The sequence below is a fragment of the Prosopis cineraria genome, unplaced genomic scaffold (genome assembly GCF_029017545.1).
Source record: "Prosopis cineraria cultivar Desert tree isolate PC_DT_omini unplaced genomic scaffold, ASM2901754v1 PC1, whole genome shotgun sequence".
Taxonomy (NCBI): domain Eukaryota; kingdom Viridiplantae; phylum Streptophyta; class Magnoliopsida; order Fabales; family Fabaceae; genus Prosopis; species Prosopis cineraria.
In genome coordinates, this window is record NW_026555332.1 from 58,564,948 (window position 1) to 58,591,525 (window position 26,578).

At 35.8% G+C, this 26,578-nt stretch overlaps 3 protein-coding genes across 6 annotated transcripts; 1 reads left to right on the forward strand and 2 right to left on the reverse strand.

Annotated features, from left to right (window-relative positions):
* The first annotated feature begins 4,622 nt into the window (after window positions 1-4,622).
* On the forward strand, window positions 4,623-14,996 carry LOC129318321 (5'-3' exoribonuclease 4). Of its 2 annotated transcripts, none has more exons than XM_054963050.1 (22): window positions 4,623-4,978; window positions 5,671-5,773; window positions 6,864-6,940; window positions 7,032-7,223; window positions 7,403-7,522; window positions 7,601-7,663; window positions 7,749-7,895; window positions 7,981-8,145; window positions 8,306-8,383; window positions 8,532-8,618; window positions 9,508-9,588; window positions 10,219-10,314; window positions 10,646-10,716; window positions 11,297-11,425; window positions 11,508-11,584; window positions 11,675-11,715; window positions 11,812-11,886; window positions 12,741-12,892; window positions 12,969-13,076; window positions 13,172-13,250; window positions 13,477-13,556; window positions 13,739-14,996. In XM_054963050.1, the coding sequence occupies exons 1-22, from the start codon at window positions 4,772-4,774 to the stop codon at window positions 14,358-14,360; spliced, it is 2,850 nt and encodes a 949-aa protein (XP_054819025.1). In that variant the 5' UTR covers window positions 4,623-4,771; the 3' UTR covers window positions 14,361-14,996. The 2 variants fall into 2 exon arrangements, with proteins under 2 accessions (XP_054819025.1, XP_054819032.1); XM_054963057.1 differs by having other exon boundaries at window positions 4,624-4,978; window positions 12,972-13,076.
* Window positions 14,997-17,726: 2,730 nt separating this feature from the next.
* LOC129289843 (probable transcription factor At3g04930) lies at window positions 17,727-19,559 on the reverse strand. Of its 2 annotated transcripts, none has more exons than XM_054926610.1 (2): window positions 18,107-19,559; window positions 17,727-17,900 (listed from the first exon to the last, which is right to left on the reverse strand). In XM_054926610.1, exon 1 carries the CDS (start codon window positions 19,371-19,373, stop codon window positions 18,138-18,140), a length of 1,236 nt encoding a protein of 411 aa, XP_054782585.1. In that variant the 5' UTR covers window positions 19,374-19,559; the 3' UTR covers window positions 17,727-17,900; window positions 18,107-18,137. The 2 variants fall into 2 exon arrangements, with proteins under 2 accessions (XP_054782585.1, XP_054782592.1); XM_054926617.1 differs by having other exon boundaries at window positions 17,727-17,975.
* Window positions 19,560-20,647: 1,088 nt separating this feature from the next.
* LOC129314014 (guanosine deaminase-like) lies at window positions 20,648-23,640 on the reverse strand. 2 transcript variants are annotated; one of them, XM_054957402.1, is made up of 5 exons: window positions 23,435-23,640; window positions 22,442-22,501; window positions 21,337-21,527; window positions 21,064-21,168; window positions 20,648-20,962 (listed from the first exon to the last, which is right to left on the reverse strand). In XM_054957402.1, the coding sequence occupies exons 1-5, from the start codon at window positions 23,466-23,468 to the stop codon at window positions 20,774-20,776; spliced, it is 579 nt and encodes a 192-aa protein (XP_054813377.1). In that variant the 5' UTR covers window positions 23,469-23,640; the 3' UTR covers window positions 20,648-20,773. The 2 variants fall into 2 exon arrangements, with proteins under 2 accessions (XP_054813377.1, XP_054813371.1); XM_054957396.1 differs by having other exon boundaries at window positions 22,442-22,535.
* Between the last annotated feature and the right edge of the window lie 2,938 nt (window positions 23,641-26,578).

Consider the following 26,578-nt stretch of genomic DNA (forward strand, 5'->3'; position numbering starts at 1 on the left):
ACTAGATTTAAATAACCTAAACAACTCTCATTAACTCTATTTTAGTCAATGGGTTTAAACTCATAATTCATATGAATCAAAAATCAACTCTCAAATACAAAACCTAACTCAAAAGCTTAAGAAAATTGACTAGGAAGGAAAAAAGGATATGTTAAAAGACTTACTCTTAAGGTTTTCTAGCCTCAAAATGCCTCAAACCTTCTTAAAATCAAAGTCCTATTAGAGCAAAGACGAGCTTCATCATTTTCTCCTTCTTACTCTCTATTTGTCACATCAGTTTTGCATCTTATTTCTTTTAAAAATGTATTGTGTTTCGCAGCATGTGGTACATAAAGGTAAATTGTGTGTTTTGGTGGCTCATGCACTGCGGCATTTGGCACAGAGCCATTTCCTTTTATTTCTCTCACTTTTTAACATTCTGGTGGCCTGACTTTGCTTCAGACTCAATCTTAGGGCTGAAATTACAAACCAAAGCACTTATTAGCTCTTTGTAACCATACACAACATATATTTACTTAATTATCTTTAATTATTCAATTAATTAGGGGTTAAATTCTCTAACATATTATAGATAGTGTGCCAAGAACCTCAATTGATTGCTGTACTAATGGATTGTGATAGACGCTCTATACAAAGAATAAAAACATAAGGCAAAAAGGGGTCACCTTAATGAATACCCCTCTGTGGAGGGAAACTACTAGTGGGATTCCCATTCCAAAGAACTTGTATCGAAGGAGTAGTAATACACTCCATAATTAGACTAATTAGAGTTAGGGGTAGGCCAATATCCAGTAAAGTGTCATATATAAAGTCCCATTATAGTTTGTCAAAAGCTTTCTCTAAATCATCTTTCACTGCCATATAACCATATTTGGTTCTTTTTTTCCTCATAAGATGAATGACCTTTTGTGTAATAATTATATTATCAACAATATTATGGATTTGGATAAAGCTAGTTTGAAAAGGCAGAGTGATTTGAGGCATAATCTCACTTAAGTAATTGGCTATTATTGTGGTAATCGCCTTATAAATAATAGGGTAAAAGCTACTTGGATGAAACTTTTTAAGGTATTGGGGCTTGTGATTTTTTAGAATTAGATTTATAAGAGTTTGGTTCAGTAAAGGATCAGGAGGTTTATCGCGCCAAAAATCCTTAATGTACTAGAAAAGATTTTGGCCAATTATCCCCCATTGGTTTTGAAAGAGAAAAGCATGCAAGCGATCAATCCTAGAGACTTTGGGAGGTTTCATAGCAAAAAGAGCTTTTTTAACTTTATTAAAGGAGACTATTTTATGAAGATTCACAAATAAAGGAGCCAAGAGCTTAGGGAAAGTACCTGTGATCATGTAGGGTATGAAATTGGCATCATCCAGGCTGTAAGGATTTTGAAAGAATTCCTGAGCCAAGTATAGAAGTTGTTGTGGGTCTTTGATCCATTCCCTCTGGAGAGCGAAGTTGGGTTATGTGATTTCTTCATCTTTGAATAAGTTCCTTATTGTGTTAAAAGGTTGTGTTCCTATCTTCCAAATAGATCTAATTAGTTGATGATTTTTAGAGCCAGAGAAGCTCCTCTCGTAAACAAATATTTTCATACACCTCTCTTAGACATTGGTTAAGGTCTAAGAGAGAATTCGAGAAGGGAGAAGATTTAAGCTTTCGTTGCACCCCTGCTAATCTTGCCAAAGTTCTCTCTTTATGCTCCCTGATACTATTAAAGTTTGAGTGTTCTACTATATAGCTTGATGGGAGAAAACCTCGACGTTTTTAAGTGTACTTCTCGCTGGATCCCAACAACGTTTAACAAAAGCATTAAAATCTTTGTTTGCAGGCTTATGTTACCTTTGTATACCCAATTGAACTACAATAGGTCTATGGTTATATATAAGCTTTGGCAAGTGATAAACCCAACTTGTATTATGTGAATTGAGCTAAATTTGATTGCAAAAGGCCCTATTTAAGCAGACCATGAGTGTGCCTCTTCTCCATGTATATTTTAGGCCATTATAACCTAAGTCAATAAGGCCATGTTAGTTCATGAAATTTTTAAATAAATTGTGGACATGATTTATTCTTCCAGTGCTTCCCCCTGTATGCTTATCACTATTGATTATGGCATTAAAATTGCTAACAAGTAGCTAAAGGACATTTGGATCAATCATTACTTGAGTTAAATCTTGCCAGAAAAATTTCCTATACCTTTCTTGTAGACTTGTTTAGATTGCTGAGAAGAGGAATTTTCTTTCATGGGAAAGAAAATCAACTTCTATGTGAATGAACTGACATGTTAATTCTTACATTGTCCATCTAAAGGACCCAAATACTTTTAAAAAAGCTTGAAGCTTCTACTTGGTATGAGGAGAATCCAAGCTTTTTAATGATTGTATCTGCCTTTGCTCTTGAAATTTAAGGTTCTATAATGACAAGAATGTCAGTTTGTAATTAGCCACAAAAGAAATAGTGATTGAAGGAAACCTTTTATCTCAGGCTCCTTGATAATTCCAAACAAAAATAGACAAACACAAGAGAAGATTGTTGCTCAAAAGCCGAGCTAAAGTCAACTCCTTCTACCGACTTGGCAATAGCCTCGTCATTAATTATCTACCTGCTTTTAGCAATTTCTTTTAAAGCTCGAACTAAAGGTCGTGAGGGTTTTCATTGGGCCTACCACCTAAGCTCTTTATTGTAAGCCTGGAAGATAGGTGAATGCCTCTTTTACCTGCTATTAGGTTGAGTGGCTTTGGTTAAAAATTAACTCATCCATTGTCATTATTATTAGCCTCACTATTGCGTGGTAAGCCTAAAGTTTGACCAAGAGTTGAGCTTTATTGAAACTTTAGTGGCATTCTTGGATCTTGCACTATAACTTCCTAGCTACATGATTTGTCTAAGTTTGAGCCCCCTTACATAGCCTAATAACTAGGTTCATTAAAAATACAATCATTGTTGTGTGTTGCGGTGTTACCATTAGATGGTCACTTTTCAATGAACTTTGGTAGAGCCCTTGTCTCTTTTACTTTTAGGTTTAGTGTAGTTTGCATTTTTGCATTTTGTAGCTCTTGACATGATTGTACACTTGGTGGCTTCGCTCCTTAACCGTTGTTACCTCATTTAGTATATCAAACCTGAAAGAGGTGGCTATTCTTTGGCATGTTATGGCCTCCTCTCTCTGTCTCCTTTGGTTGCTCTTGAGTATGCTAGTACACATTTGCATGCAGGTTGCCACAGTCTACTACTGTATCTATGTTTAGGCTTTAGTGCATGCATCCATTCACCATATTTCAAATCTATAAGCATATGTAGGAGTTCAATTTCCTCACATGCCACCTAATGCTAATTCCATTCAATAGAAGTTGGCGTCTTCTCCGAGTAGGCATCATACAGATGGCCATAACATCCATTGTAGTAGCAGATTAAAGGGAGATTCTTATACTTCATATATATAAGCTCACTATCAACTTGGATCTTTAAAATAAGGGCTTTATGAAATCAATAATGACAACTAGTCGAGCAAATTTTTCTCTATCACTGGAGCTTGTGTTGTAATCTATTCTGATGACTTCCCCAAAAAATGCTTCTAATGGATTTGATAATATTCTTATGGTTATAATAATCTTTTAAACTAGGCAATCTAATCTAACTAATAACTTGATTAATGACGTGATCCTTCGGTTTAAAGCTTGATGTCCATGGTTGCATCGTCAAATAACGTCCATAAACCAACTAAGGGCTGCTAAGCAAGACCTTCTAAAAATCCAATTCTTCCTTAAACTTAATGATAAAACAACCTTCTTGTAAATCTATAAGTTGAAACTGGCTAGTATGTTTTTATACATTCTGTAATTGTGTTCCCAGTTTTCTATAGCCCATCAGTCATCTCAGTAGCTTCACTACCACAGCAAACCCCATTCTTATAGTTAAGAACTTCTAAAACTTTATTCGAGAAATTAATCGTCAGTATCCCATCATTCATTCCTATCCTCACATCCTCCTTTTACAGCTTTATATCATCCTCCTCTTCCATCTTGCTACTCGCACTTATAAGCTCATCTTTGAAAGAGGGAACGCTTACTTCAGGTTGACTTTCATTGGCCTTTTGCTGGGCTTTGTTGATGGCAGGTTGAGCTTCAATAATGGCAAGGCAAATTGCCTTCTCTGCAAGCTGTTATTCATCTGTGTTCATGAGAACTTCAATATTCTCCTTTGTCTCAGGAACCATCCTAAGGGTTGGTGTGGTGGAGACATGTGGTTAATCATTAAAAATGAACTCACCATTAGACTCGAGGATATCAGCATCCATAGCATCATTTTCACTTGCATCATCTTCTCAAATTTTAACTTTCTTCATGGATCGATCATCTGGGTGCAGTGGTGGTTCATCTTTGGGGTAGCTTGCGAAGGAGGTGGAGCTTTTTGCCACATTTCCTCTCTTGTATTTTCTTTTAACCAGTTTTTAAACTTACAAACTATAGTTTAAAAATGAAATGCCAAACTGAAAATAAAAGAATGTACCAAAAGAGAGGGCAAGTTGGGAACTATACTTAGCTTGTAGGCCAGGGGTAAGTAAAAAGGACGAAGTCGTGGCGAAGGAATAATTGGGGATTTCTGGGAGGTAGGTGAGTCGAGACGCGATACAGAGGGGCAATATCGTCCCACCGGGAAGCAGCCCTTCAGCAGTGGTCCGTACATTCACTAAACGGCAACACGGATCTTGCATTCTCTCCATTGTTTCCCCCTGGTCGTTGCTGAACCGGGCCCAACCGAGCCGTAACCATGGGAGTCCCAGCCTTCTACAGGTGGCTTGCCGACCGCTATCCACTCTCGATTTCCGATGTAGTCGAAGAAGAGCCCGCCGCCGGCGACGCCGGTGTTTCATGCCCTGTGGATGTGTCGAAACCTAATCCCAATGGCATGGAGTTCGACAACTTGTACTTGGACATGAACGGTATCATTCACCCTTGTTTCCACCCCGATGGCAAGGTACATGCTCCAGCTCAACTCACTTTTATCTCTTTCTTTTGTTCCCCCAATCACATGTTAATTTGTTCTCCTTCGTTTGAATCTGCAAATTTGCATGTCATTCACATTTTATAGAGAGGCTAGAAAAGGCTTTTATGGGATTAAGTTTCCTATACCTTAGAAGTGGAGTTGTGGAATTTTTCTTTCTCTTGCAACACCTCTCAATGACTATGCCTTTTCATCTGCTGTGTTTCTTCCATATCGTAATTCTCATGGTAATGCCCGCTTCTTTGGTCCAAGAAAGTCGGTAAATACAGCTAATGCTAAACTAAATTCGGGATACAGAGGGCAGGACTTTCTAATAGGATTTATTTTATTTATCCCGTATTCTGTCTAGAAGCAAGCACACCCTCGTTCCATTCATGGTGGTGAAATTTCTGTTTCAACTTCCTAACGCATGATCACATGACTAGGGTAGAAGAACCTCATAAAAGACCATGGTCTCAGGATTTTTAGAGGACCACAACGCTAAGAGATTGATTACAAACGGGTCTAGTTTATGTTGTCACGGAAATGCTATAGTTGGCGGGTTTGTTTATCCTAACAAATAATTGTCAGTTGACAATATGGTGACATGATTTATGAAGTGATTTCTGTCAACTTGCATTGTTGTTTTAAAAATTGCGTTGTTTCTGATAAGTCTCTTATTGCAGCCTGCACCTGCTACCTATGATGATGTATTTAAATCAATATTTGATTATATTGACCATATCTTTTCGTTGGTTCGCCCGAGGAAGCTTCTCTATCTTGCAATTGGTATGATGAATGTGTTTATTTCTTCCAAATTTATTTCTAATGTAATCCTTTGCTGGAGTATTACATTTCTGTTGTCGGATCTATTATAAGTCCAATGAATACGAGAACTTTATGTCAAAGAGCCAAATAATCTTTTCATCTCTTTTCAATGTTGACTAATCGGGCCTATTACTGGATCTGTATGTTCTGTGCATTTTAAATTTGGTGAAAATTTAACATGTAAAATACTCAGATGTGTTTGGAAAATTATATCAAAGAACCAAGATTTAAAGTGCTTTATATATCCCCATTCTACAAGTGGGCAATCTCTGCATCTTTCCCAAACGCTAAGGCTGTTGATTCTGTGGGGTCAATAACTGCTAGTTCTCTTTTTCTTCCGCATTTAAGATGGTTAGAGGAAAGACAGGTTGCTTATTAAGTCAGCATATTTGAATCATGTATATTTAAATTTGCTTCTTTTAAGGATGTAGTCAAGGTACAACATATCAAAGAGTTGGCTGTTTTTTAAGAGGATTAGTTTGATCACATGAATGCTGTCTTGTTGAAAATTATCTTGGATGAACTTGGGTTTGGTCCAAAGAAGCCCATAGTGTTATTCTGTGATAATATGGCAGCTATTGAGACTGCTAATAATCTAGCGCAATGTGATCAAATTGGGCATGTTGGGCTTGATAAGAAATTAGGAACTATATTCAAGATAATCTTGGTTCAGGCACTATATACTAGAAGCTCAGACCATTGACTAGTTGGCTGACATTATGACTGATGCTGTTCCTAGCAAATCTCTATTTCCATCACCACCAAGTTGGGTGTGTGTGATATTTATGCACCAACTTGAGGGGCTGAGCTAGCAAGTAGTTAGGCTGTCAATTAATTCAGGATATTTGAATTATGTATCTTTAAATTTTCCTTTTTTAAGGAGGTTTTTAGGAAGATATTCTTTTTATCTAGTCCTTATTTAGGAGGGGTAGTTGACCACCCAAGGGACACTTGTATATATCACTTCCTCTCTTTACCCCTTTCTTTTCATGTGCACTTCTTTTCCCACCTTGTCAAAATTAGCATCAATTCCTTATTCCATATCTTGCAGACGGTGTTGCACCAAGAGCCAAAATGAATCAGCAGCGTTCTCGGCGCTTCAGAGCAGCAAAGGATGCAGCTGAAGCTGTAAGATACCATGCTTATGTTATTACAATGGTTCTTTTATTTTCATGATGAACTTTTTGAACCTACGGTGTTTTTATGTGTGAAACTGAAGGAAGCTGAAGAAGAAAGGCTGAGAAAAGAATTTGAGGCTGTGGGAGAGCTTTTATCTTCTAAGGACAAGCCTGAAACGTTTGACTCAAATGTCATCACTCCTGGCACTCAATTTATGGCGGTGCTGTCTGTGGCCCTTCAGTATTATATACAGACTAGATTGAATCATAACCCTGGCTGGCGGAATACAAAGGTGCTACTAATTTAATGCCATGTAGTTTTTACTTCCCTTGGTCCTTTCTAGAGTGAATGATGTGTTTTTTGTTGAGTAATTGTTTCCAAGTTTTTCCTTTGAAAAAAAAAAAAGAAACTTTTATGATCCTTTTTTCCATTTATTTTACTTATGGGGCTGCATTGGGTGATCATTTGAAGGTTATACTTTCTGATTCAAATGTCCCTGGTGAGGGAGAACATAAAATCATTCAATACATTCGACTTCAACGTAACCTTCCTGGTTTTAATCCAAACACTCGCCATTGTTTGTATGGGTTGGTGAGTAGTTTTTATTGTATCTGATTTTTGTTTTTTGGTACTTTCCTTGACTTGTACATGGCATGGTCTTTGAATCAGGATGCTGATTTGATTATGCTCTCTTTAGCAACTCATGAGGTTCACTTTTCAATATTGAGGGAGGTTAGTTTCTAATTAATCATTATGATGGTATTAGCTCATTGATCTCTGGTTAGTCTATATGATTACCTGGGTACACACTGCACAGGTGGTTACTCTTCCTGGACAACAGGAGAAGTGTTTTTCATGTGGCCAAGCTGGTCATCTTGCAGCTGATTGTCGAAATAAACCTGGTGATGATGCTGAGGATTGGAATCCGCTAGATGATACCCCAATTCACAAGAAAAAATACCAGGTTGGAAGAGTGATGCTTCACATCTTGAGCTGAATCTTTTACTTTCTATACTTGGAATTTAAATTAACTTATCCCTTGCACACAGTTTCTTAATATCTGGGTACTACGGGAATACTTGCAATATGAATTGGATATACCAAACCCGCCTTTTGAGATTGACTTCGAATGCTTAGTGGATGATTTTGTTTTTCTATGCTTCTTTGTTGGCAATGACTTTCTTCCACACATGCCGACATTAGAGATCAGGGAGGTAAGCAACTGGCAGAACTTTTCTTTGAGTTATTACCTGCAACAGAAGATATCTCTAGTCTGTTGGCTGCTTGTTTCTTTATAGTGATTTCCTAGTGCTGTGTATTTTTCTTTCTACCAAATTGCTTATGCTGCTGCTTTCTAACTTTGTACTGATTCAGGGGGCTATAAATTTACTGATGCATATTTATAGACGGGAATTCACTGCCATGGGTGGTTATCTTACTGAAGCTGGTGAGGTAAATTTCTCTCTTTTTAAAGTTCATCTAATTTCTTCTCGAGCTATCATATTTTATTATCTTGTGATTTAGAATCAACTCATAAGCAGTCAGTCTGGAAGTCTTTTCCTTTTCCATGATTGTTTCTATTTGAATCTTTATTTGTCAGGTCTTCTTGGATAGAGTGGAACATTTTATCCAAGCTGTTGCTGTTTATGAAGATCAAATTTTTCAGAAACGAGTTCGAATTCAGCTGGTATTCTGCTTTTTCTATTTATTTTTTATTTCTCGGAGGTCTTACTGTCATAATTTTTTTTATACTTATAGTTCTTGGCTCTCTGAATCCTTGTGCTAATTATTATTGTGAGCTTTTGCACTGGATTTCTACTATTTCCATGGTTTTATACCTCCTTAGATGGTTTATTTGGCTTGACATACAGCGAGAAAGTTATTGTGTGGTCTGTTTATATTATTGTGCAAACTCCTTGTTTGTTCCATCTACCTTCTTTGTACTTTTAGATCTTTATTTTAGAAGTAAAACACCTCATGCCTAGCTTTATTTTATCTACCAATTCTGATCTTGTTAAGAATTTGAGTTAACTACTGTTATTTATATGCTTGAAAAGTCCAGTAGTGTTATTGGCAAGTATAATTGAGAACTTCCTTGGTGATTATACTGCTTACTGACTAAATACAAAGTTGCATTAAGCAGATGCGGAGTGCCTGTACTTGCTTTGAATGTTGCTGGCATTTGATTTAGTTGCATTATTAATTGCTCTAAGAGTGAGACAATCAAATCTTTCTAATTATTTGTTGAGTGGAGGAAAGGACAGCTGGCAGAATTCAGTGTTCGGACAGATTTTTTAACAAGGGCGTTTTTGCAAAAAGCACTGGGGGATAATCCATTGTTCACTTCTCATATAAATTGGTTGCAGACTCATTCTCACTGATGTAGTTTTCAACATGCGCACAGCCACACGTGCAATTATCTATTCTTTTGGTCCTGCTCATAATATGTTAATCAAGAAGTGCTACTAATACTTCACAATTTATATTGTAATTTCAGACTTTTCTCGATGTTCGTTAAATATTTTTTATGAACTTATGCGTGTAAGCTTTCTTTTCCTTTCCGATGCCATATACAGGCTGCAGAAAGTAATGAAGAGATGAAAGCTAGGGCAAGAGGGGAAATGCCTGAAGAGCCACGGGCCTCTGCTGTTGATAAGGTTAAATGATTTGTTTCCAGGACATTTCCAGCATTTTGATTTGATGATCTTTAGTATTGATGTTACTGACATTACAAGGGTATTACATCTGGGAATTGGTAACATTTAGAAAGCATTTTCTCTTAGAACTTAGAAGTGAGTTTGGTTGGAGAGCTTGAATATTTTTTTAATCCTTCCTGGTTGCTTTTGTGATTCCACAAAAAATTATATTTGGTATATTGCAGGATTCCATATGGAGAGTTTCTTGTGCTTGAAGCATTTACCCCTCCCTCCCCACTACTTGCTTTAATCATGTACAGACAACACAAGAAAAAAAATCTAGTGTTTGTTTTGAAGTAAACTATGCTTGGATTCATCATGAAATAAAGTGGCCTTATGCTTGAGGCTCTTTTGGAACAGCTTGATAGTATTTTTTTAATACTCCCAAGAAATGATCGTTCTTTTTCTTTGTAATTAGAATATTATGCTTTTGTGATTATATGGTCTGCATTTTTAAGATTAGAAGGATTTGTTTGTGAAATTTGTTTTCCAAAGCTGGGCGATTGTTTGAATATTACATGTCTTATGACTTTAGCTATCTAGAATTGCTGTCAAAATTCTTTTGTTGTTAACTGTTTATTGTTTTCTCAGGTTAGGTTAGGGGAGCCTGGATACAAGGAAAGGTATTATGCTGAAAAGTTTGGTGTGTCAGGGCTGGAGGAGATTGACAAGATCAAGAAAGATGTAGTGAGTTCTATTATCAATCTTTGTGGCTTCAAAGTTCATATTTGGCTAATAAACTTAATATGCTCTTTTGTTGTTTTACGGATTCCATCTCTCGCCCTCCCCCTTCCCCAAAAAATTTGCACATGCAACAGGATGCATGCAGGAGACATACACATGCTACAGATTTGATATTAACTTCCTAATTGTTGGCTGTATTTGTTGGGTTCTAACTTCTAAATATTTCTCTGTTTTGATAATCAAACCTGCACAAGTTTCATGCTTTCTTGTTTTTTTTTTTTAATCATTCATGTTATATTAGAAGACGGTTAATTCTCCTAGATATCTTGTTCAGGTTTTGAAGTATGTGGAAGGCCTTTGTTGGGTTTGCCGATACTACTATCAGGGTGTTTGCTCATGGCAATGGTTAGTTTGACTTTTATTACTTGTGAACTGTATGTGCTATCTTGCTCTTGCTATGTTTTCCCTTATCAGCTTGTTGGGTTGCTAGGTTTACATATGTAATATAGCCACTAGCACTCCTCTTTGTTTGCTTGGATGATTGAATATTGTTGGACCTTTTCTCGTGCATGAAGCTTACTCTTCTCCAAACCTAGTTGTTTACTGTTTCTGAATTTTCTTTCCTTCAATCTATTCTGGAATAGTTTGGAGGCTTGTATGGTTGGAAACTTGGAATATGAGCTTTTATCTGAAAGATGACGAGGCAGTTACAAAAATGTCACTTTGTTTTCACAGCTATACTAGATTGATTGTCTGACACTGTCTTGATGAATGTCTGGTGCATGTTGCTTTTACTATAAATGATAATTTTTGCCATTTCTATACCTGTTGAAACTCAGAGCTCTACTTTTGAGGACTTCTTTCTAAGAGCAAGGCTATTTTTGAGTTGCTTTAAGACAAATGACAAGAACTGTTAGAAGATTGGCTTTTTTGATGAAATATCACTTGTGACTGCTATTAAACCTCTCTCTGATTGTTGTTACAGGTACTACCCATACCACTATGCTCCTTTTGCTTCTGATCTTAAAGATCTAGCTGATCTGGAAATAACTTTTTTCTTAGGAGAACCATTTAAGCCATTTGATCAGCTTATGGGGACCTTACCTGCTTCAAGGTTTCTTCCCCCTTCCTGTCGATAGATCTTTTCTGTTGCACTTCCTATTCTGATATATATGCTCATCACTTACTTGTTACAGTTCAAATGCACTGCCTGAAAAATATAGAAATTTAATGACTGATCCTTCATCGCCTATTTTTGACTTCTATCCTGCTGGTAAGTTCACTTGACTGCTTTTGCTTTTTTCTGCCATATCTTATCTCACATAATTTCTTTGCTGGTATTGGTTTGATTCTGTTTCGACAGATTTTGAGATTGATATGAATGGCAAACGATTTGCTTGGCAGGTAATATACATTAGTGATGCTTTAGAGTGAAGTGGGGGGGGGGGCTCAATGTTTTTTTTTTTTTCCTAAAATATAATTTCGTGGAATGCCTTTCAGGGCGTTGCCAAGTTGCCATTCATTGATGAGAAGAAATTACTTGCTGCAACTAGGAAGCTTGAAGGCACATTGACGGTCTGCAAAAGGAATTTTTTTTTTTTTATTATTGTTAGTAGCAGCAGTTAGTAGTTACCGAAACAAAAAAAACAAAAAAACTATAAGTTGGCAATTAGTTCTATGCTGAACCTTAGAAGAATTTTTAATAGCTAGTTGTATTCTATGGCTTGTTATCTTCCTCATCTCTAGAGCTAGGAACTCGGGCGGGCTGAGCCCGAATAAGCCCAAACCCAAACATACCCGACTCCTCGAAAAGCCCGAATAGCCAAGCCCGGCTCGAATACCCGAATTTAATTTTTAAAATTATTTTTAATTATTTTTTTACTTTGAAATTAATTATTTTATTTTATAAAAAATATAAAATATATTTTTTTAATACTTAAATGATGTCTAGGACTCAAATATATGGTATTTTAGTATAAAATGATTTAAAACTTAAAGAATTAATTAATATTTATTATATTATATATATTTTTTAAAAATATAATTTTTTTTATTCGGGCATTCGGGCCAAGCCCGATCGGGTTCGGGCTTGGCCTGATTTTTTTTTTTCCCGAACATTAAAAAACAACACCTTTTTTTTAAGCCCGGCCCTAAAATTTTTCGGGCCAATTCGGGCTAGCCCATCGGGCTTGGCCCGAATTACCGGCTCTACTCATCTCTATGCTTCTCTTTAAGTTTTGAATAGAAGATCAATTAGAAATTTATTCCATATTTTCAATGTTCAACTAAAATGTGGGTTTGTACTTTGCACGTAGTCTACAGCGAACTACATTGTTTGTGGCTTATATGATCAGTGCAATTTCCCATAGAAGTTATATCGTACATGGATACATATATAGATTTCTTACAGATTAGTTAGTTATCTGCAGGCAGAGGAGCAACTTCGGAACAGTGTGATGCTGGACTTGCTTTATGTCAGCCATGAACATGCCTTAGCTCCGCATATTTTCTTGTACTACCAAATTTATCATCAATTAGCTCCGTTTGAAAGGCCTGCTTGGTCAATTGACACAAATGCTAGGTTGGTGAATGTGTTGATGGTCACTATTCATGAATTACAAATAGTGTTTAATCAACCCCCCCTTTTTTTATATTAGCAGTGGTGGAATGAATGGATATCTTTGGCTGAGTGAAAGAAATGGGTTGAGACCCATCGTATTCTCCCCTATCAATGGATTGCCAGATATTGAGCATAACCAAGTCCTGTATGTTTGTCTTCCATGCCCATTAAGTACCCCCTCTATATGTAAAGTTCTTTAAGACAATTTGTGCTGAGTTTTTTGTTTGGGCTGAATTTCAGAAATATTACTTATCTTAATCCTCATCGTAGTCACAGACACATCCCAAGGCCTCCTGCTGGTGTAGTCATGCCCGAAAAGGTGTGTATATAGTGGCTGCTTTAACACTGGCAACTATGTTTATTGGGCCTCTGGTTCTGAGTTTGGCTGGCATGGATGGACTCACGTTTTGACTTGTCATTAGATTTAGCTTTTTTATTTTGTTTTTAATTCTTTTAATCAAAAATGAAAAATTACATACTGATCTTTTTCTAATTTTCGGATCGCTAATGCAGATCACATTTACCTTGGCATTTTTTGTCTGCAGATTTTAAAACCCATTGATATCAAACCTTTCCCTGTTCTATGGCATGAAGATAATGCAGGTCGAAGATATGGAAGGGAAAGGTGAGAATCTATTGCTGAGGTTCACAAATTTCTTTTGATATGCCTGAGATGTGGTATTTGTATCATGATTGCTGCATCTTACTAGTAATGATAAATGTTTAAGCCGGTAGAATTCTTATGCATGGAGACACATACTGAAGAAAGCTTGTCGCCTTACTTTTTGCATCCAATGCATCTTACAGGCCACAAGTACCTGGAGCAATAGCAGGCCCTCAATTGGGAGAAGCGGCCCATCGTCTTGTCAAGAACACCCTTAATATCAAATTAAATAATGCATCCTATGGCTTGTTGGAGCAACCTTATCAGACCAGTCCTAACCATCACGCAATGAACAGGCACCGAGCAGCTGGATCCTCTGGATATGGAAAATGTTATGTGGACGACGCAAGCAGCTATTATGCACATAATCATCATCATCAGGGAATGATGAGCGGCAGGCTTAGATTTCCGATCTCATCTAATGGTGGACAAAATGACAGACAGAATTTTAGGATACAAGATAGGTCGCAGTACCCAGAACAATTCCATAACATGAAAACCGGGTTTTCTGCTATGACAACTACCATGGTTTCATGCAAGCCACCTCCAATGTTATTGAGACCGCCTAGCTCAAGGTCAGCATCCAATCTACAACATGTGCCGAGCATGGGGCCTCCGATACCCCCTCCAAAATGGATTACGAATGGAATAAATAGTAGACATCATGATCCTGCTCATGGCATAACTTCTGATAAGCAAATGAAGAAAGTTTACCAAGTTAAAACACGTCATGCCCAAAATATGCCAGAGCAAGCAGAGCGATAGTGATTGGTGTTAGATCTTGTTTGCCTGTGTTTTGGCCGCAGTTACCTTTCTGCTTCTTTTTCATAATGGAGACACCAAGAAATTAGTCGCCCAAGTTCGCTGATCCTTTTCTTTTCAAATCTGTGGGTGTTGAATTTGGGGGCACCGGGAATTAATCTGATGACAAGCCAAATGCAGAGAGCAACAGATGGTGAGGGTAAATCCTGAATGCTGATTTTCACAACAGTGCGCTCAACTAGTGAGGTACGCCCTTGATGCTAGACCAGGCTCTGCCCGGCGCAATTTTTTTTAACTCATCAAATGATATTTATGAGGCTTTATGGGCGGATGGGAAAATTAATTGGCTTGTGTGCCCATTATGTGGGCCATAGCATGACTGTAGGGTAGTGCACTGTATATGTAAAACCCCTTAGGACTTCTGTTAAAAAGAAAAAAAGAAAAAAGAAAAATAGGGATGATAAATTTGCTGATATCGTATTACGCTAGTGTGAATAGCATACCCATTGTTCTCTAGTTTTTAGCTGCCGATGTAAGTATTGGTTCCATCACAGTTAGGGACAGACTGTTCGTTCAAGACTCAGTTTCTTTCTATATTCGCAAATTTTCAGGCGCACTTGTGTGACGTTTATCGATTAAGACATTTACTCCAAAGGATTTGATTTTATACTGTGCATGGCTTAAATGACGTTTTATAAAATTTAATTTAGATTAGACTAGATTCTTTATGCTTTTTCAAATCAAGTTTTTTAATTGAAACATAGTATGACTTGCTTGAATCTTTTTTGCTATTATTTAAAGTGTATTCTTTCTGTTAAAAAATGTAAGATATTTTGTAAAGAATTGGATGTTAAAAAATGTAAGACATTTTTAGTCGTGTAATCATTGTCTTTTTTTCAAAAGTATTTCTATTAATAAATGATTTTATATTTATTGTAGGTATTTAGTAAGGATAAATATAAAAAGATAAAATTAATTTGAAAGTAAATAACTATTTTAGGAGTTGAAATTTGGTTAAAAATGCCTTACAGTTTTTAATAAAGGGAGTATATAACAATAAACCTGTAAAAATTTCAGAAACTTATCTTTTCATCAATTCACTCACTGCATCAGATGTGTTACTTGCAATTTGCTTTTTCGTTCCAGGGGCCTGCCTATTAACTTTTGCTTTCAATCCTGGGGAGTTTTTTTCTTACGGTAAAATTTAAGTGATTTTGAGTTGAGAGCTTTCTAAATTCAAAAAATTTACGGATATATTTATAAGTTGTCTATTAACAAAATTCTCAAACAATAGCTTCATTTAAATTCGTGACCTTATAAGCTATGAACAAAAATTGACATGCCATTACAACCAAACGGTTGCCTGGTATCTAGTCCATGGAATGCCAGAAGCCATTGCTTTTCCGAATTTATCTACCCTCGCCGGATTATATTATCAACGAGCGCCTAATTCAATAAACCCACGTTCAGGCCCCAAAAACCCATGAACCCACCTTAAGAACTTGAAACCAAGTATTGAAAATCAAATTAATTATTAAACTGAGTGAGGTAGTTGTTCAAGGGTTAGGGGTCTTACCAAAGATTAACCCTGAATCAAATTGATCAAGATTAAAATAATATAAGATTAAATATTCAAAAATATTTATGAGAGATCATAATATTTAAGTAAAAATCATCAGTTCTTGAGTAAATGAAAAATTTATTCATGAAATATTGCATGTCTTATAGAAATAATAATTAAAGTTTTTGACAACAATAAAACATAATTACATTAAAATTATTAATTAAAAAATTTATATTTGATTTAGGGCTTAATGTTCAAAAATAAAGGAGAAAAAAAGAAAATAATAAGATTTGACTTGAGTCAGCACATTAATCCACCAGGTTGGCCAACTTTGTTTAGGTTGAAGTCAGTCTGATCGAGTTGAAACTGAATCATAAATGATTGATTTTTTCAATCAACCGAATCGATTAAGTGGTCAGTTTACAGGTCAACTCACTTGAATTGGTTTGGGTTTACATAACAATGCTTGAAATAGCTTGAACAGCCAAATTCCCATTTTCCAACAACACAATTGAAAATTATAACTAGTCTATGAATTTAGCCACCATGATAGGAGACATTCAGAAAATGATCAGGGCATCAGTCATAGATAAAGGTGAAAATAGGCGAGCTCGCCCTTAAGAGTTCAGGCCTTAAAGTCCGGTTATCCAAAATTTGACCTATTTTTAAGACTCAACTCTTATTTACATGGCTTAAGGCCTGACTCTTGAGCTTTCTTTCTCACAAAAAAATTATTTTAATTTAAATAAACTATTCTAAAATTTAATATAAAATAAATTAAAATCTTACATAAAATTCAACATAAATTCGACAAAAATTTACAGTTTTAAATTTAAGATAAATATTAAAATCTTCATTAATATAAATTAAAATTCTCCTCATCGTTATTTAAAAATAAAATATTAAATTCCTTAGATATCGATTCACTTATTGAAAATAAAGATACAGATTTAATGTTAATTATTTCTACAATTTCTTTTCATCACCTACAATAAATGTTAACCAAATTATATCATTTTTAATCAAATATATATATGCATGTATATATATATATAATAACTTAATTTCTCAAGGCTTGAAAGGCCGCCTTTGTCCAAACTCTTTTTAACAGGACTTATTAGAACCAAGTCCTCAAGCTCAATTATTTTAAAAAAATTTAACTTTTAAAACGCAAACTTTTATTTAAATAGAACCTTTAAACTCTGCTCTTATTCTCGGCTGTACCATAAAAACTCTGTTAGAGAATTCCCAAGGGCGATTCGAGTGGTCCAACAGATGCAAACATTAAAGACAAGTCGCTTTTAAGGATCCTCCAGCATTCAGTGAAACGGCATAACGTGAGTTCAAAGCTTGAGTGAATCTCCGAAGGCAATAGTGCGATCACACAACATATCGTATCAGGGCGCAGTGGTGAGGTTATCCATCCAGAAATATAACAATGGGCATCTGAATCTGATAACTAGTAATCACACAAAATCAATAGGGAATAAGCAATCTATACTTATAGATTTGTCAATGGACCTTACTAGAATTTCCTAGCAACAAAAACCTCAGGCAAAACGACTACTTTGTTCTTTTTTGGAGGATTAGAAGCGGTAAAAAAAAAATTCTGATCAGAGTCAGATACAGATTTAACCGTTCAAATTAATGCACAAAATTATAGTGTCAATTATGAAATGTGAATGCGTACGAATGTCAATCATGAAATGTTAAGGAATATATTGTTTCCCATCATGCGCCAAATTCAACTTTTTTCGCCAGAATAATAACAGATTATCTTTTGGATAATGAAATCCGATCTAGAATTCGACTGAAATATGCTGCTATACAACAAATAACAATAATACAAAAAAGCAAACCGGCAAGCCCCGAAGACATGCAATTTTGAAAAGCAATTCCTTCTGAGTTCTGCCACAAGAAAGAGTAATTCTTTCCTCGAGAATGTGCCACTATACAAACACTCGCTAGCGCATCCTTTACTGCATATCATATGAAATGATGGCATCCCTTTAAAGTACATCCATTTTAAGCTGACATTTTATTCGACAACCGTCCTATAAAATCAGCAAAAGATAAAATTGAAAGAAAACTACTAGCTAAGCTATCAACCCAATGATAAATTACCAAGCAAATCTTTATGGACTAAACAACAGACATGAAAAGGGACAGGAAGACAATCACTCACAATAAAAACACCTTTAAATTAAAAGCCCTGGTCATCGTCCAGCGGATCGCAACTCCTCCAGCGCAGCCTTGATCTGATCCTGCACCAACTCCAGCCGCTTCGAGTACACCTCCAACTCCAGAATCTGTTGCTTCCTCCACTTGTCATCTACCGTTTCTCCGCCGCCGCAATTCATCAAAGATGGCACACCGAAGCTCAATGGCATAGGATTTAATGTCAATCCTCCAAACCCCCTAGCCCCGAATGGGCCACCCATGGCATTACTCACTATCTCCTTGAACAAGGGCGACAAACAACTCCTCACCGTCTCCTCAATCAAGCCTGGTATGTTATGGTTATTGTTATGATTATTATTAGTATTAGCATTACTATTACTAATACAATAATTATCTTTGTTTGACGCCAATCCATCATTCAAGTCGCGCTTCTCATCCGTTCTGATCCCGGATCGAGACCGCGAACGTTTCCGGGACGACGGCGTTCTCTTCTCTTCAGGAATCCCAATTATTACCTCATTCTTGGGCTGTGAGTGGCTAAAATTAGGGTTAGGGTTAGGGTTAGGATTGGGGCTGATTTCGTCGTCATCCAGAGCGGTATCTTCGGCCGCAGCGCCGGTCGAACCCAAATTGCTCCAGATCTTACGAGAAATTTCGAAGGTGGCTTGATCGTGGGGGCTCTTAAAGGACAATTCTTTGCCGGCACTAATCTTATTCAAAACATTGCGGTATTTCTTCTTCAACCTCCGGAGCTTCTCGACAAGCTGGTTTTTGTTGAACTCGAGCTGAAGCTTGGACTTGATTTGATCGTAAAACAAAGCGGTGTCGTTATGGTGGGAGGATCCTCGCTGAGTGGTGTAGTCAAGGAAGCCCTGCAAGAGCTCGATCTCGTCCTCATCGGTCCAAAGACGTTGAAACAGTCTGCGTGAATCGTCCAGAGGCTTTTTCTCTTCGCCGGAGTCAATCCGCGGACGCTTGCGATCGACGGTATCAGGGACGACAATTGTGGTAGCGGCAATCGTGGAAATTGGGGCAGCAGCGCCGTTGGAGGTAGCAGAGCCGGGGACGGCGACAGTGACGGTGGCGGAAGGGTCGGGGACGGTAACGGCGAGGGCAGAAGAGGTGGAAGGAGAAGCTTCGCGATCTTCGTCGTCGTCGGGTTCACCAAGAACGTCGTCGTCGTCGTCGTCGTCCTCGTCCTCTTGAGATTCGTCGTCGTCGTCGTCAAGGTCCTCTTCGGGGAAAACGGTGTCGTGCTGATCGGATGCCATGGGAGAGAGAAGAGGTGGTGGGGCTGGGGGAGATTTGATTTGGTTAGTATGGTTTAGTTGAGTTGGGGTTGTGTTATGCGGGGAGGGCGGGCGAGGATGGTGAGGTGAGCTGGTTGCTTGGCGTGACGGTATTGGAGCCACCTCGGATGATGACGGCCACTCCCCCAACCAAACCGAACCCAGCCCACTTTCTCTCTCCTGTTTTCTTCTTTCTTTGGTTTTTTTTTTTTTAAGTATAATTTAAGTTAAGGAGTTCAATTCAAAAAAAAAAAAAAATCGTTTTCTGGGGCGGTGGGCAGATACAGGGCGGAGTTACGGGGTTTCGTTTCGGTTTCACTCGGATGCATGCCAAGTTGACCAACGGCATCGAGCAGTTAATTCATACAGCTGGAACTTGAAACTTACCTTTTTAGCCAACACATTGAGTATTGAGTATTGACAGCCTCCTACTTAGCAAACAATTTCACGCAAATGGACGGTGGACTTCTTCACATGATTTTTGTTCCTCGTTTCTACTGTGTAAATAATTGCTTCTTATCTTGCCTTTCAATACGCTTCCCATTTCCCATTCTCCCTCGCCAACCTTTACCTTGACGCTTGCTCCCTTGTATTTTTATTCATCTCTAATTTTCTCACCAGAATCAAAGAGTGATGGTTAAGTTATTAATTCTTCATAAAAAAAAATAAAATTTTAATCTTATCTCTATCTAAATAAAATAGATAAATTTATGATTTAGATTTGATGAGTTAAAATAGAGATAATATTAAAAAAATATAATTAATATTCTTAAGCAGCTTATAATATTATAGAGTCAAAAATCTTTTTGAAAAGTACCCCGCCGAAATTATGATAAGCAACCACGGAGTATATGAAAAGAAATCACTTTCACAACAACTTTTAGGGGAATTTTTATAATTATATAATTTATGCTACCATTGCATAAAATATTATTTTAATTGCGGGGACTCTGTTAACGCGAATTTGTATTCTGCCAAAAATGAAGTTGCTTTATTATTTATTATAGTTCTGTTTCATTATATCGTAATAAACCACACAGAATGTAGCACGTCATGTTAAGAGGCTCCCAATAAAATACTTGTTTGCTACGTCTCAAGTACTCGGGAAACTTTAACTACAATAACAAAAACTGAACTGGAACGCTGACATGCATAAATAAATGGATTGGCACCTTCGAACCTGCACTCCTTTTGCTTCAGGAGTTGTTATTAGTACACGGATGGAGCCACGGAGCCCAATTAGTGATCAGTTCAGATACTTCCAACTCTTGGTAAATATTTTATTTCTTGAAATCAAAGATTCATCAAACTAATATTTGTCAGAAACAGAAACCTCCCTGAAGGAATTACAAGTTGTTTTCATAGTCCAGAAGGAAAAACAATCAGTAAAGAGTGAACTTTGCCTTGGTCTTCTCAAAGACCTGTTCTGCAATGACGGCACCGGTGCCGTCGGCCTTTTTGATCTCCAGGTGAGCTTTCTGATAAATTCCGGTTCCCCTCAGTGCGTCTGCAATGAAGTCATCGAATCCAATTGCTATCGCAGCTTCTGCTTTGGCTCCATACACCAACCGCTGTTTCAGCACAAAAAACCATGAAAAATTTTGAACTTGGATTCGTTTTCTTAACTAGAGGAGGACTTGACGCATGAATACGAAATGAGGAGAACCTTCACCTTAATTCTTGACAGATGAATTGCTCCAAAGCACATTGGACAAGGCTCACATGATGCATATATTTCACAGTCAGAGAGCTCAATTTGATTTAACTTTCTACAAGCCTACAGATCAAGTCATTTTTAAATTCAACTAATGAACGAATGCCAAGACGAAGCATGTACAAAGAGACGAAGAAGAAAGAAAAACTGGCTGAATCCAAATTGTGCCTATGAGCATAAGACAAGAGAATCGTGAATAAGAATAAAGAGGATAGAGCATATTAATCAGACCTCTCTAATGGCAGTAACCTCAGCATGAGCGGTGGGGTCAGTGTTTCTTAAAACCATATTATGACAGCCTACAACAACGTCATCATTTCGAACAACGACAGCGCCAAATGGACCTCCATCGCCACATTCGACCCCTTTATACGCTTCTTCCACTGCTTTTGCTAAGAACTTGTGGTCTCTATCCTGTACAGCTGATTTGACAGGACAAGGTAACACTCGCAACTTCATGGAATAAAATGTCTGGCAGTACATAACCATGTAACCAACCCCTCTAACTTCCTATGTGACACTACTGTTGAAAAATGAGAAATAATGATCCATGTGGATAAAGCAACAAGATAAATATTTCAATCCATTAATTTAGGAAACAATTCTTCAATGGACGCAGATCAAGCAGAGAATGTAATTCCCTGAATAACAACAACAACAACAACAACAACAAGCCTTTATCCCTGAATAACAACAAATGACACAATTTTGAAGGCTGCTGCTGTTAGGATATTTTACATTTGGATGCAAGGCTACTAGAAAGTTTGTAACAAAACTTCAGCTCTCTTTCTTCTCGTCACTCAAGTCAAGTTATAACGTTAGCATGGTGATGCAAGTCACGGAACTTAGATCATCAGTAAACACAGAGACAATAGCCCTATCTATACACAGCCTTCGTGACTCAATCCGTCAAAGAGCAACAACTCTACACTTTCCTCTCACATTCATTAATCCAATTAATACATTCTATTAGATGGAAGACCATTTATAAGCATAATCACTCGAATATTAAAGGGTCCATCAATTTTGGTTAAAGTACATCTCAATATTGAGTACACACTACATGGTTTAGACTAAGTAATTATTATATCAATTTAATACTACTAACTATAATTGTCTTATGATTTTTCTTAGTTTGTAATCTTATGGCCTTTCATATTTTGTAATTTTCATGCCAACTATGTCTGATTGCCTATCACATGCCAGCTTTTAACAACTTCGCGTCAATCCCGTACCTTAATATTAAGTCACACGTTAAGATTATCATAAAATCTAACTAATATGAGATGCAATGTTTCATTTTTCCAGGTAAAAGATGCAGGTAAATTGATCATACCTTCCTGGAAACCGGCAAAAGCAGAAGCCACAGAAATCGCCCCTTCTTTAGATTCCACCACTATGATCGAAAACAAGGCAGTAGAAAGTGAAGGCTGTAAATTCCTCCAGCCAGAAGACTAAAATTAACAGAATGTATTGTCGTATGATGGTCATACAACACCACAGAATTGAAAGTTACCACGGATAACTGATGACGAGGAGAATGGTTAAAAAGTATATAATACTCCGTCGGTCAGATTTTATAATACGGATCTTCATATTATAACACACAGACAAATCAAGCTGATTATTAAAAAAAAAAAAAACATAACCTTTGGTCCCTCTAGTATTATTGAATTTTACTTTTAATCCCTGCAGTCTTTTTCAGTATTTTCAGTCCTATAATTTTCAAAAAATTGGGTGACGTTTATTTTTCAGGTCCATATAGTTTTAGTTTTTTCACAGTTTTCATTCTCTGTTAAAAAAAATTATAAAAACTAAAAACAAAACTCAATAAAACTAAAAGTACAAAAGATTATATTTTCGCTGAAAAAATGTACATGACAAGCCGTAATTCAAGAATAGTTATTTATTGGCCCTTCCAGGGCATCCGACAAAATTGGAAGAATAGTTAAACTTTACTTGCAGAAAACTCCATAGACTTTAAGCCTCTGAGTACAGATAATAAACACCTATTTTTCATAGTCATGTCACTGGATGCAGATGGCATTTGTGTTTTGAATCGGTTCAGCATTGAATTGGCTTCACGTTGTTACTCATAACAGTTTCTGCTCTGCATCTCCATCTTAACACAGTTCCTTCATCAGTAATTATCCAACTTGGACTGGGCTTCTCAGCCATAATCAAAGCATTTTCTGCTTGGATAACGCACAGGAAAGACATCCAATTTGACTCCGCCGAAGAACATTTTCTTTAGCAGGTCCAGAATATCGATAAAAGTAAAGAAAACAAACACAAGATTAAACTGGAGATTAGTTAACAAGGAATTTACCATTGGCGGCAGGCGCAGCAGTATTATCTTCCATGAGATGAATAAGAGGACAAAGAAGAGAATCTAGGGAATAGGTGTTCGAGAAACAGATGGAAGCGAGGGGATGAAGGAAAAGAGCAAAAAGAGGAGGAGGGAAAAACAGGACCACGAATTATACAGATGGGATGGGAGAGAGAAAAGGCTGAGCCAGAAACCGAGAAGGAAACGAGAAAGAAAGAGATAGACGCGTCATATATTTATTATTACATTATTTTGGACCAGTGACGAATCACATTTCGGCTTTTCTCATTATTCAGACACTGTACCAGCGGGAAATTCTCTCATGATATTCTTTGACCAAATCAAAATAAAATCAATCTCAATACTCATCATGCAAATAAATATTAGAGTATTGAGAGCATATCGTCTTAAGCTGTTTAAATTTAATCTGAATAATCTAAATTTACGGTTTTTTACTTTAATTTTTTAAAAATCATTTTAATGGATATAGAATCTATAACAAAGACAATGTTTTAACTATCAATTTAAAAAAAAACAATTTTTATTTAAAAATTAGTTAAAAAGCTATAAATCTACATCATCTTTATTAATTTGAACTGAATCGATGAGCTCCTATTATTTATATGTATAATAAACATTGAAATTAAATTCAACCAAAATGCATCTTTAATTTTATTATCGTGGCATCTGCACCAAAAAAAAGAAAAGTCTTATTATTCGGGCCCAAAAGGTCTTTAGTCTTATTATGCTCCAAGAGTACTAGAATAGTAGAATGTTCGTTTCTTTTTTTGAAAAAAAAAAGTAAAAATATAAAACATCTTTATTAACTGCATTAGTCTCTTGCTATTATTGATAAAAAAATAAAGTATATTTTTAATTCTCTAATTTCATATGAAGTTTTAAGTTATCTTTTAATTTTATAAAATATTTTTTTAATCTTTTAACTTTAATATTATTAGTTTCACATGATTTTTTTGCCAATCATTATTATTTTAAAAAATTAAAATTAATCTGTTAATATTTAAAAGTTTAATGTAAAAATTTGCTGTGATAAAATTAGTAGTGTTAGAGTTGAATTATTAAAAAAATATTATGTAAAATTAAAAAATTAAATATATACTTTAACATTTTGATAAATATTGAAATAGATTGTCTACGCTACTCTTTAGAACGATAATCTCGGTCCTGCTTTTCATACTTACCAAAGGTGTGGTTGAAGAGGGGGAAAGGGCATCCACCCCACCTCTCTCTGTTTTTCCCCTTTGCTACAATCAATTTCTTTTCTAATTGAATTTATTTTTTTATAGCTATATTTGGGATTTTTTTTTTTAACAGGATGGGGTGGCTTAAAGATCTGGATCATCACGGAAACAAAGTAAAAAAACAATGAGAGGGTTAACATGGTCAAGAATGACCGCTCATGGGTTGGGCTATGAAGTTAAATAGTTAATTTTGGACCAAAAGCACCATCCCTAACTTAATTTTTAGTAGCTAGAAAACCAAGTTTCAAGACATCCTCTTAAAGAGTCAAGGCTCAAACAGACTAATATTATTGCCTGATTATATTTTGGAGCTCCGTTTTGATCAGTCCAGCTTTAGTCCTTAGGGTCTCAACCCTTTTTTTCATTTTTTGTAATTTAAAAATTTATTTAAAATCACAAAAAATTTATCACACATAACATTAATTTTAAAAAAATAAATTTAAAACAATCTATAAAATAACAAATTTATATCTAATAAAAATAGAAATATTATAAAATCAATATCGATAATAATTAAATTTTCTTAACATCATTGTTATGAACATTAATATAATTTGATTCTTTTCCTTGGGTTGAAGTCTAAAGAATTAATCAAAGAGAGAAGGAACGAGAATTCACTTGAGAGTTTAATGAAATGAAATTAGGTTTTAAACTTTTAGTGATATTTAATTTTTTTTATATTAAAATTAAAATATATATATATATATAGGGCTTAAAAGGAAACGAGCCACCTGGTCCTATATTTTATCGAGCTTAAAGGACTGACTCATCTGATTGACGACTCTAGCTATTACATAACACTTCCACTCTACGTTTGCGCCATCCTTTGTTTTCAGGTCATTTCAATCTCTCAGACCCAATACTAAACAGTGTATTCATTTTTTGAAAGTTCTGCAGAGCTCTTCTCCAGCTTCATGTTGGGTTTTGTTTGAGTTGTTGTATTACATTTCTTTTCGATGGTCCAAAATATCACGCGACTGAGAATACATTTACAAAATGAGGTAAGGGTCACTTTTGTCTTTCATCTGCACGCCAAAGGTCACTGAAGATCTTATATCCAATTATAAGTTACTTTTATCCTTCAATCCCTAGGTGTACATGCACTTCACGAAGAGCTACTGCATCACTCTCACTCCCTCTCCTTCTCGTTCTCCCCTGCCTTTTTTTTTTCCTCAGAAGCAGAGATATCAACATAACAGTACAACCCTTTTGTTTGTACTATATCTCCAGCCATTAAATATAAGTTTCCTTGCAAGTAGTAATGGAGATCATAAGGTGTGTGGCTGTATATATACTCTATGAGGGCCGCGTGAAGATGTTTTGAGGCATAAGGCAAAATTATTAGTAAAATCTAGCAGCACTGCAATTATTTCTTCAAAAAAAAATGCACTTATCATTTTTCACAAAATTATATATTAAAATTTTATAATATAGTGATTCTAATAAAATACTAAATTAATTTAATAGTTAAATGAAAATTAGTGTTGATAAAGTGTTCCTACCCCATCTTATATATTGGGATAAAATATTAATAATAATTTAGGATGGCAATACATTTTTAACAAAAAAGATATAATTAAGACTAATAATACTAATGGTTAATGTGAAAAACTAATAATAATTATAAAAATTAGAAAAAAGATTTTTAATAAGGCTTTAGAATAAAAAAAAAGGAAAAAATGAAGAGTTAGACTGTGAGAAGAATTTAATACGAGCTAATATAGTATAAATTAGTATCTTATAAATCTCACTATTTTTTTTATGTAAATAATGAACTTAGCTCAATAATTAATGTTATAATGGGAATAATTAAAATTTTTCAACAGAAAAAACAATCAATATTTTTTATTCTCTTTTATCTACAATTAAATATATAATAATA

What these genes read in the sequence shown, in the direction of transcription:
- LOC129318321 (XM_054963050.1), top strand. Translation starts at nt 4,772, where the DNA reads ATGGGAGTCCCAGCCTTCTACAGGTGGCTTGCCGACCGCTATCCACTC. An exon ending in ACTTTTCAATATTGAGGGAG is followed by an intron (nt 7,664 to 7,748) that starts GTTAGTTTCTAA and finishes CACACTGCACAG; the next exon opens with GTGGTTACTCTTCCTGGACA. An exon ending in AACGAGTTCGAATTCAGCTG is followed by an intron (nt 8,619 to 9,507) that starts GTATTCTGCTTT and finishes TGCCATATACAG; the next exon opens with GCTGCAGAAAGTAATGAAGA.
- LOC129289843 (XM_054926610.1), bottom strand. Translation starts at nt 19,373, where the DNA reads ATGGCATCCGATCAGCACGACACCGTTTTCCCCGAAGAGGACCTTGAC.
- LOC129314014 (XM_054957396.1), bottom strand. An exon ending in AGGTTACTGCCATTAGAGAG is followed by an intron (nt 21,169 to 21,336) that starts GTCTGATTAATA and finishes CTTGATCTGTAG; the next exon opens with GCTTGTAGAAAGTTAAATCA. An exon ending in TTCATCTGTCAAGAATTAAG is followed by an intron (nt 20,963 to 21,063) that starts GTGAAGGTTCTC and finishes GTGCTGAAACAG; the next exon opens with CGGTTGGTGTATGGAGCCAA.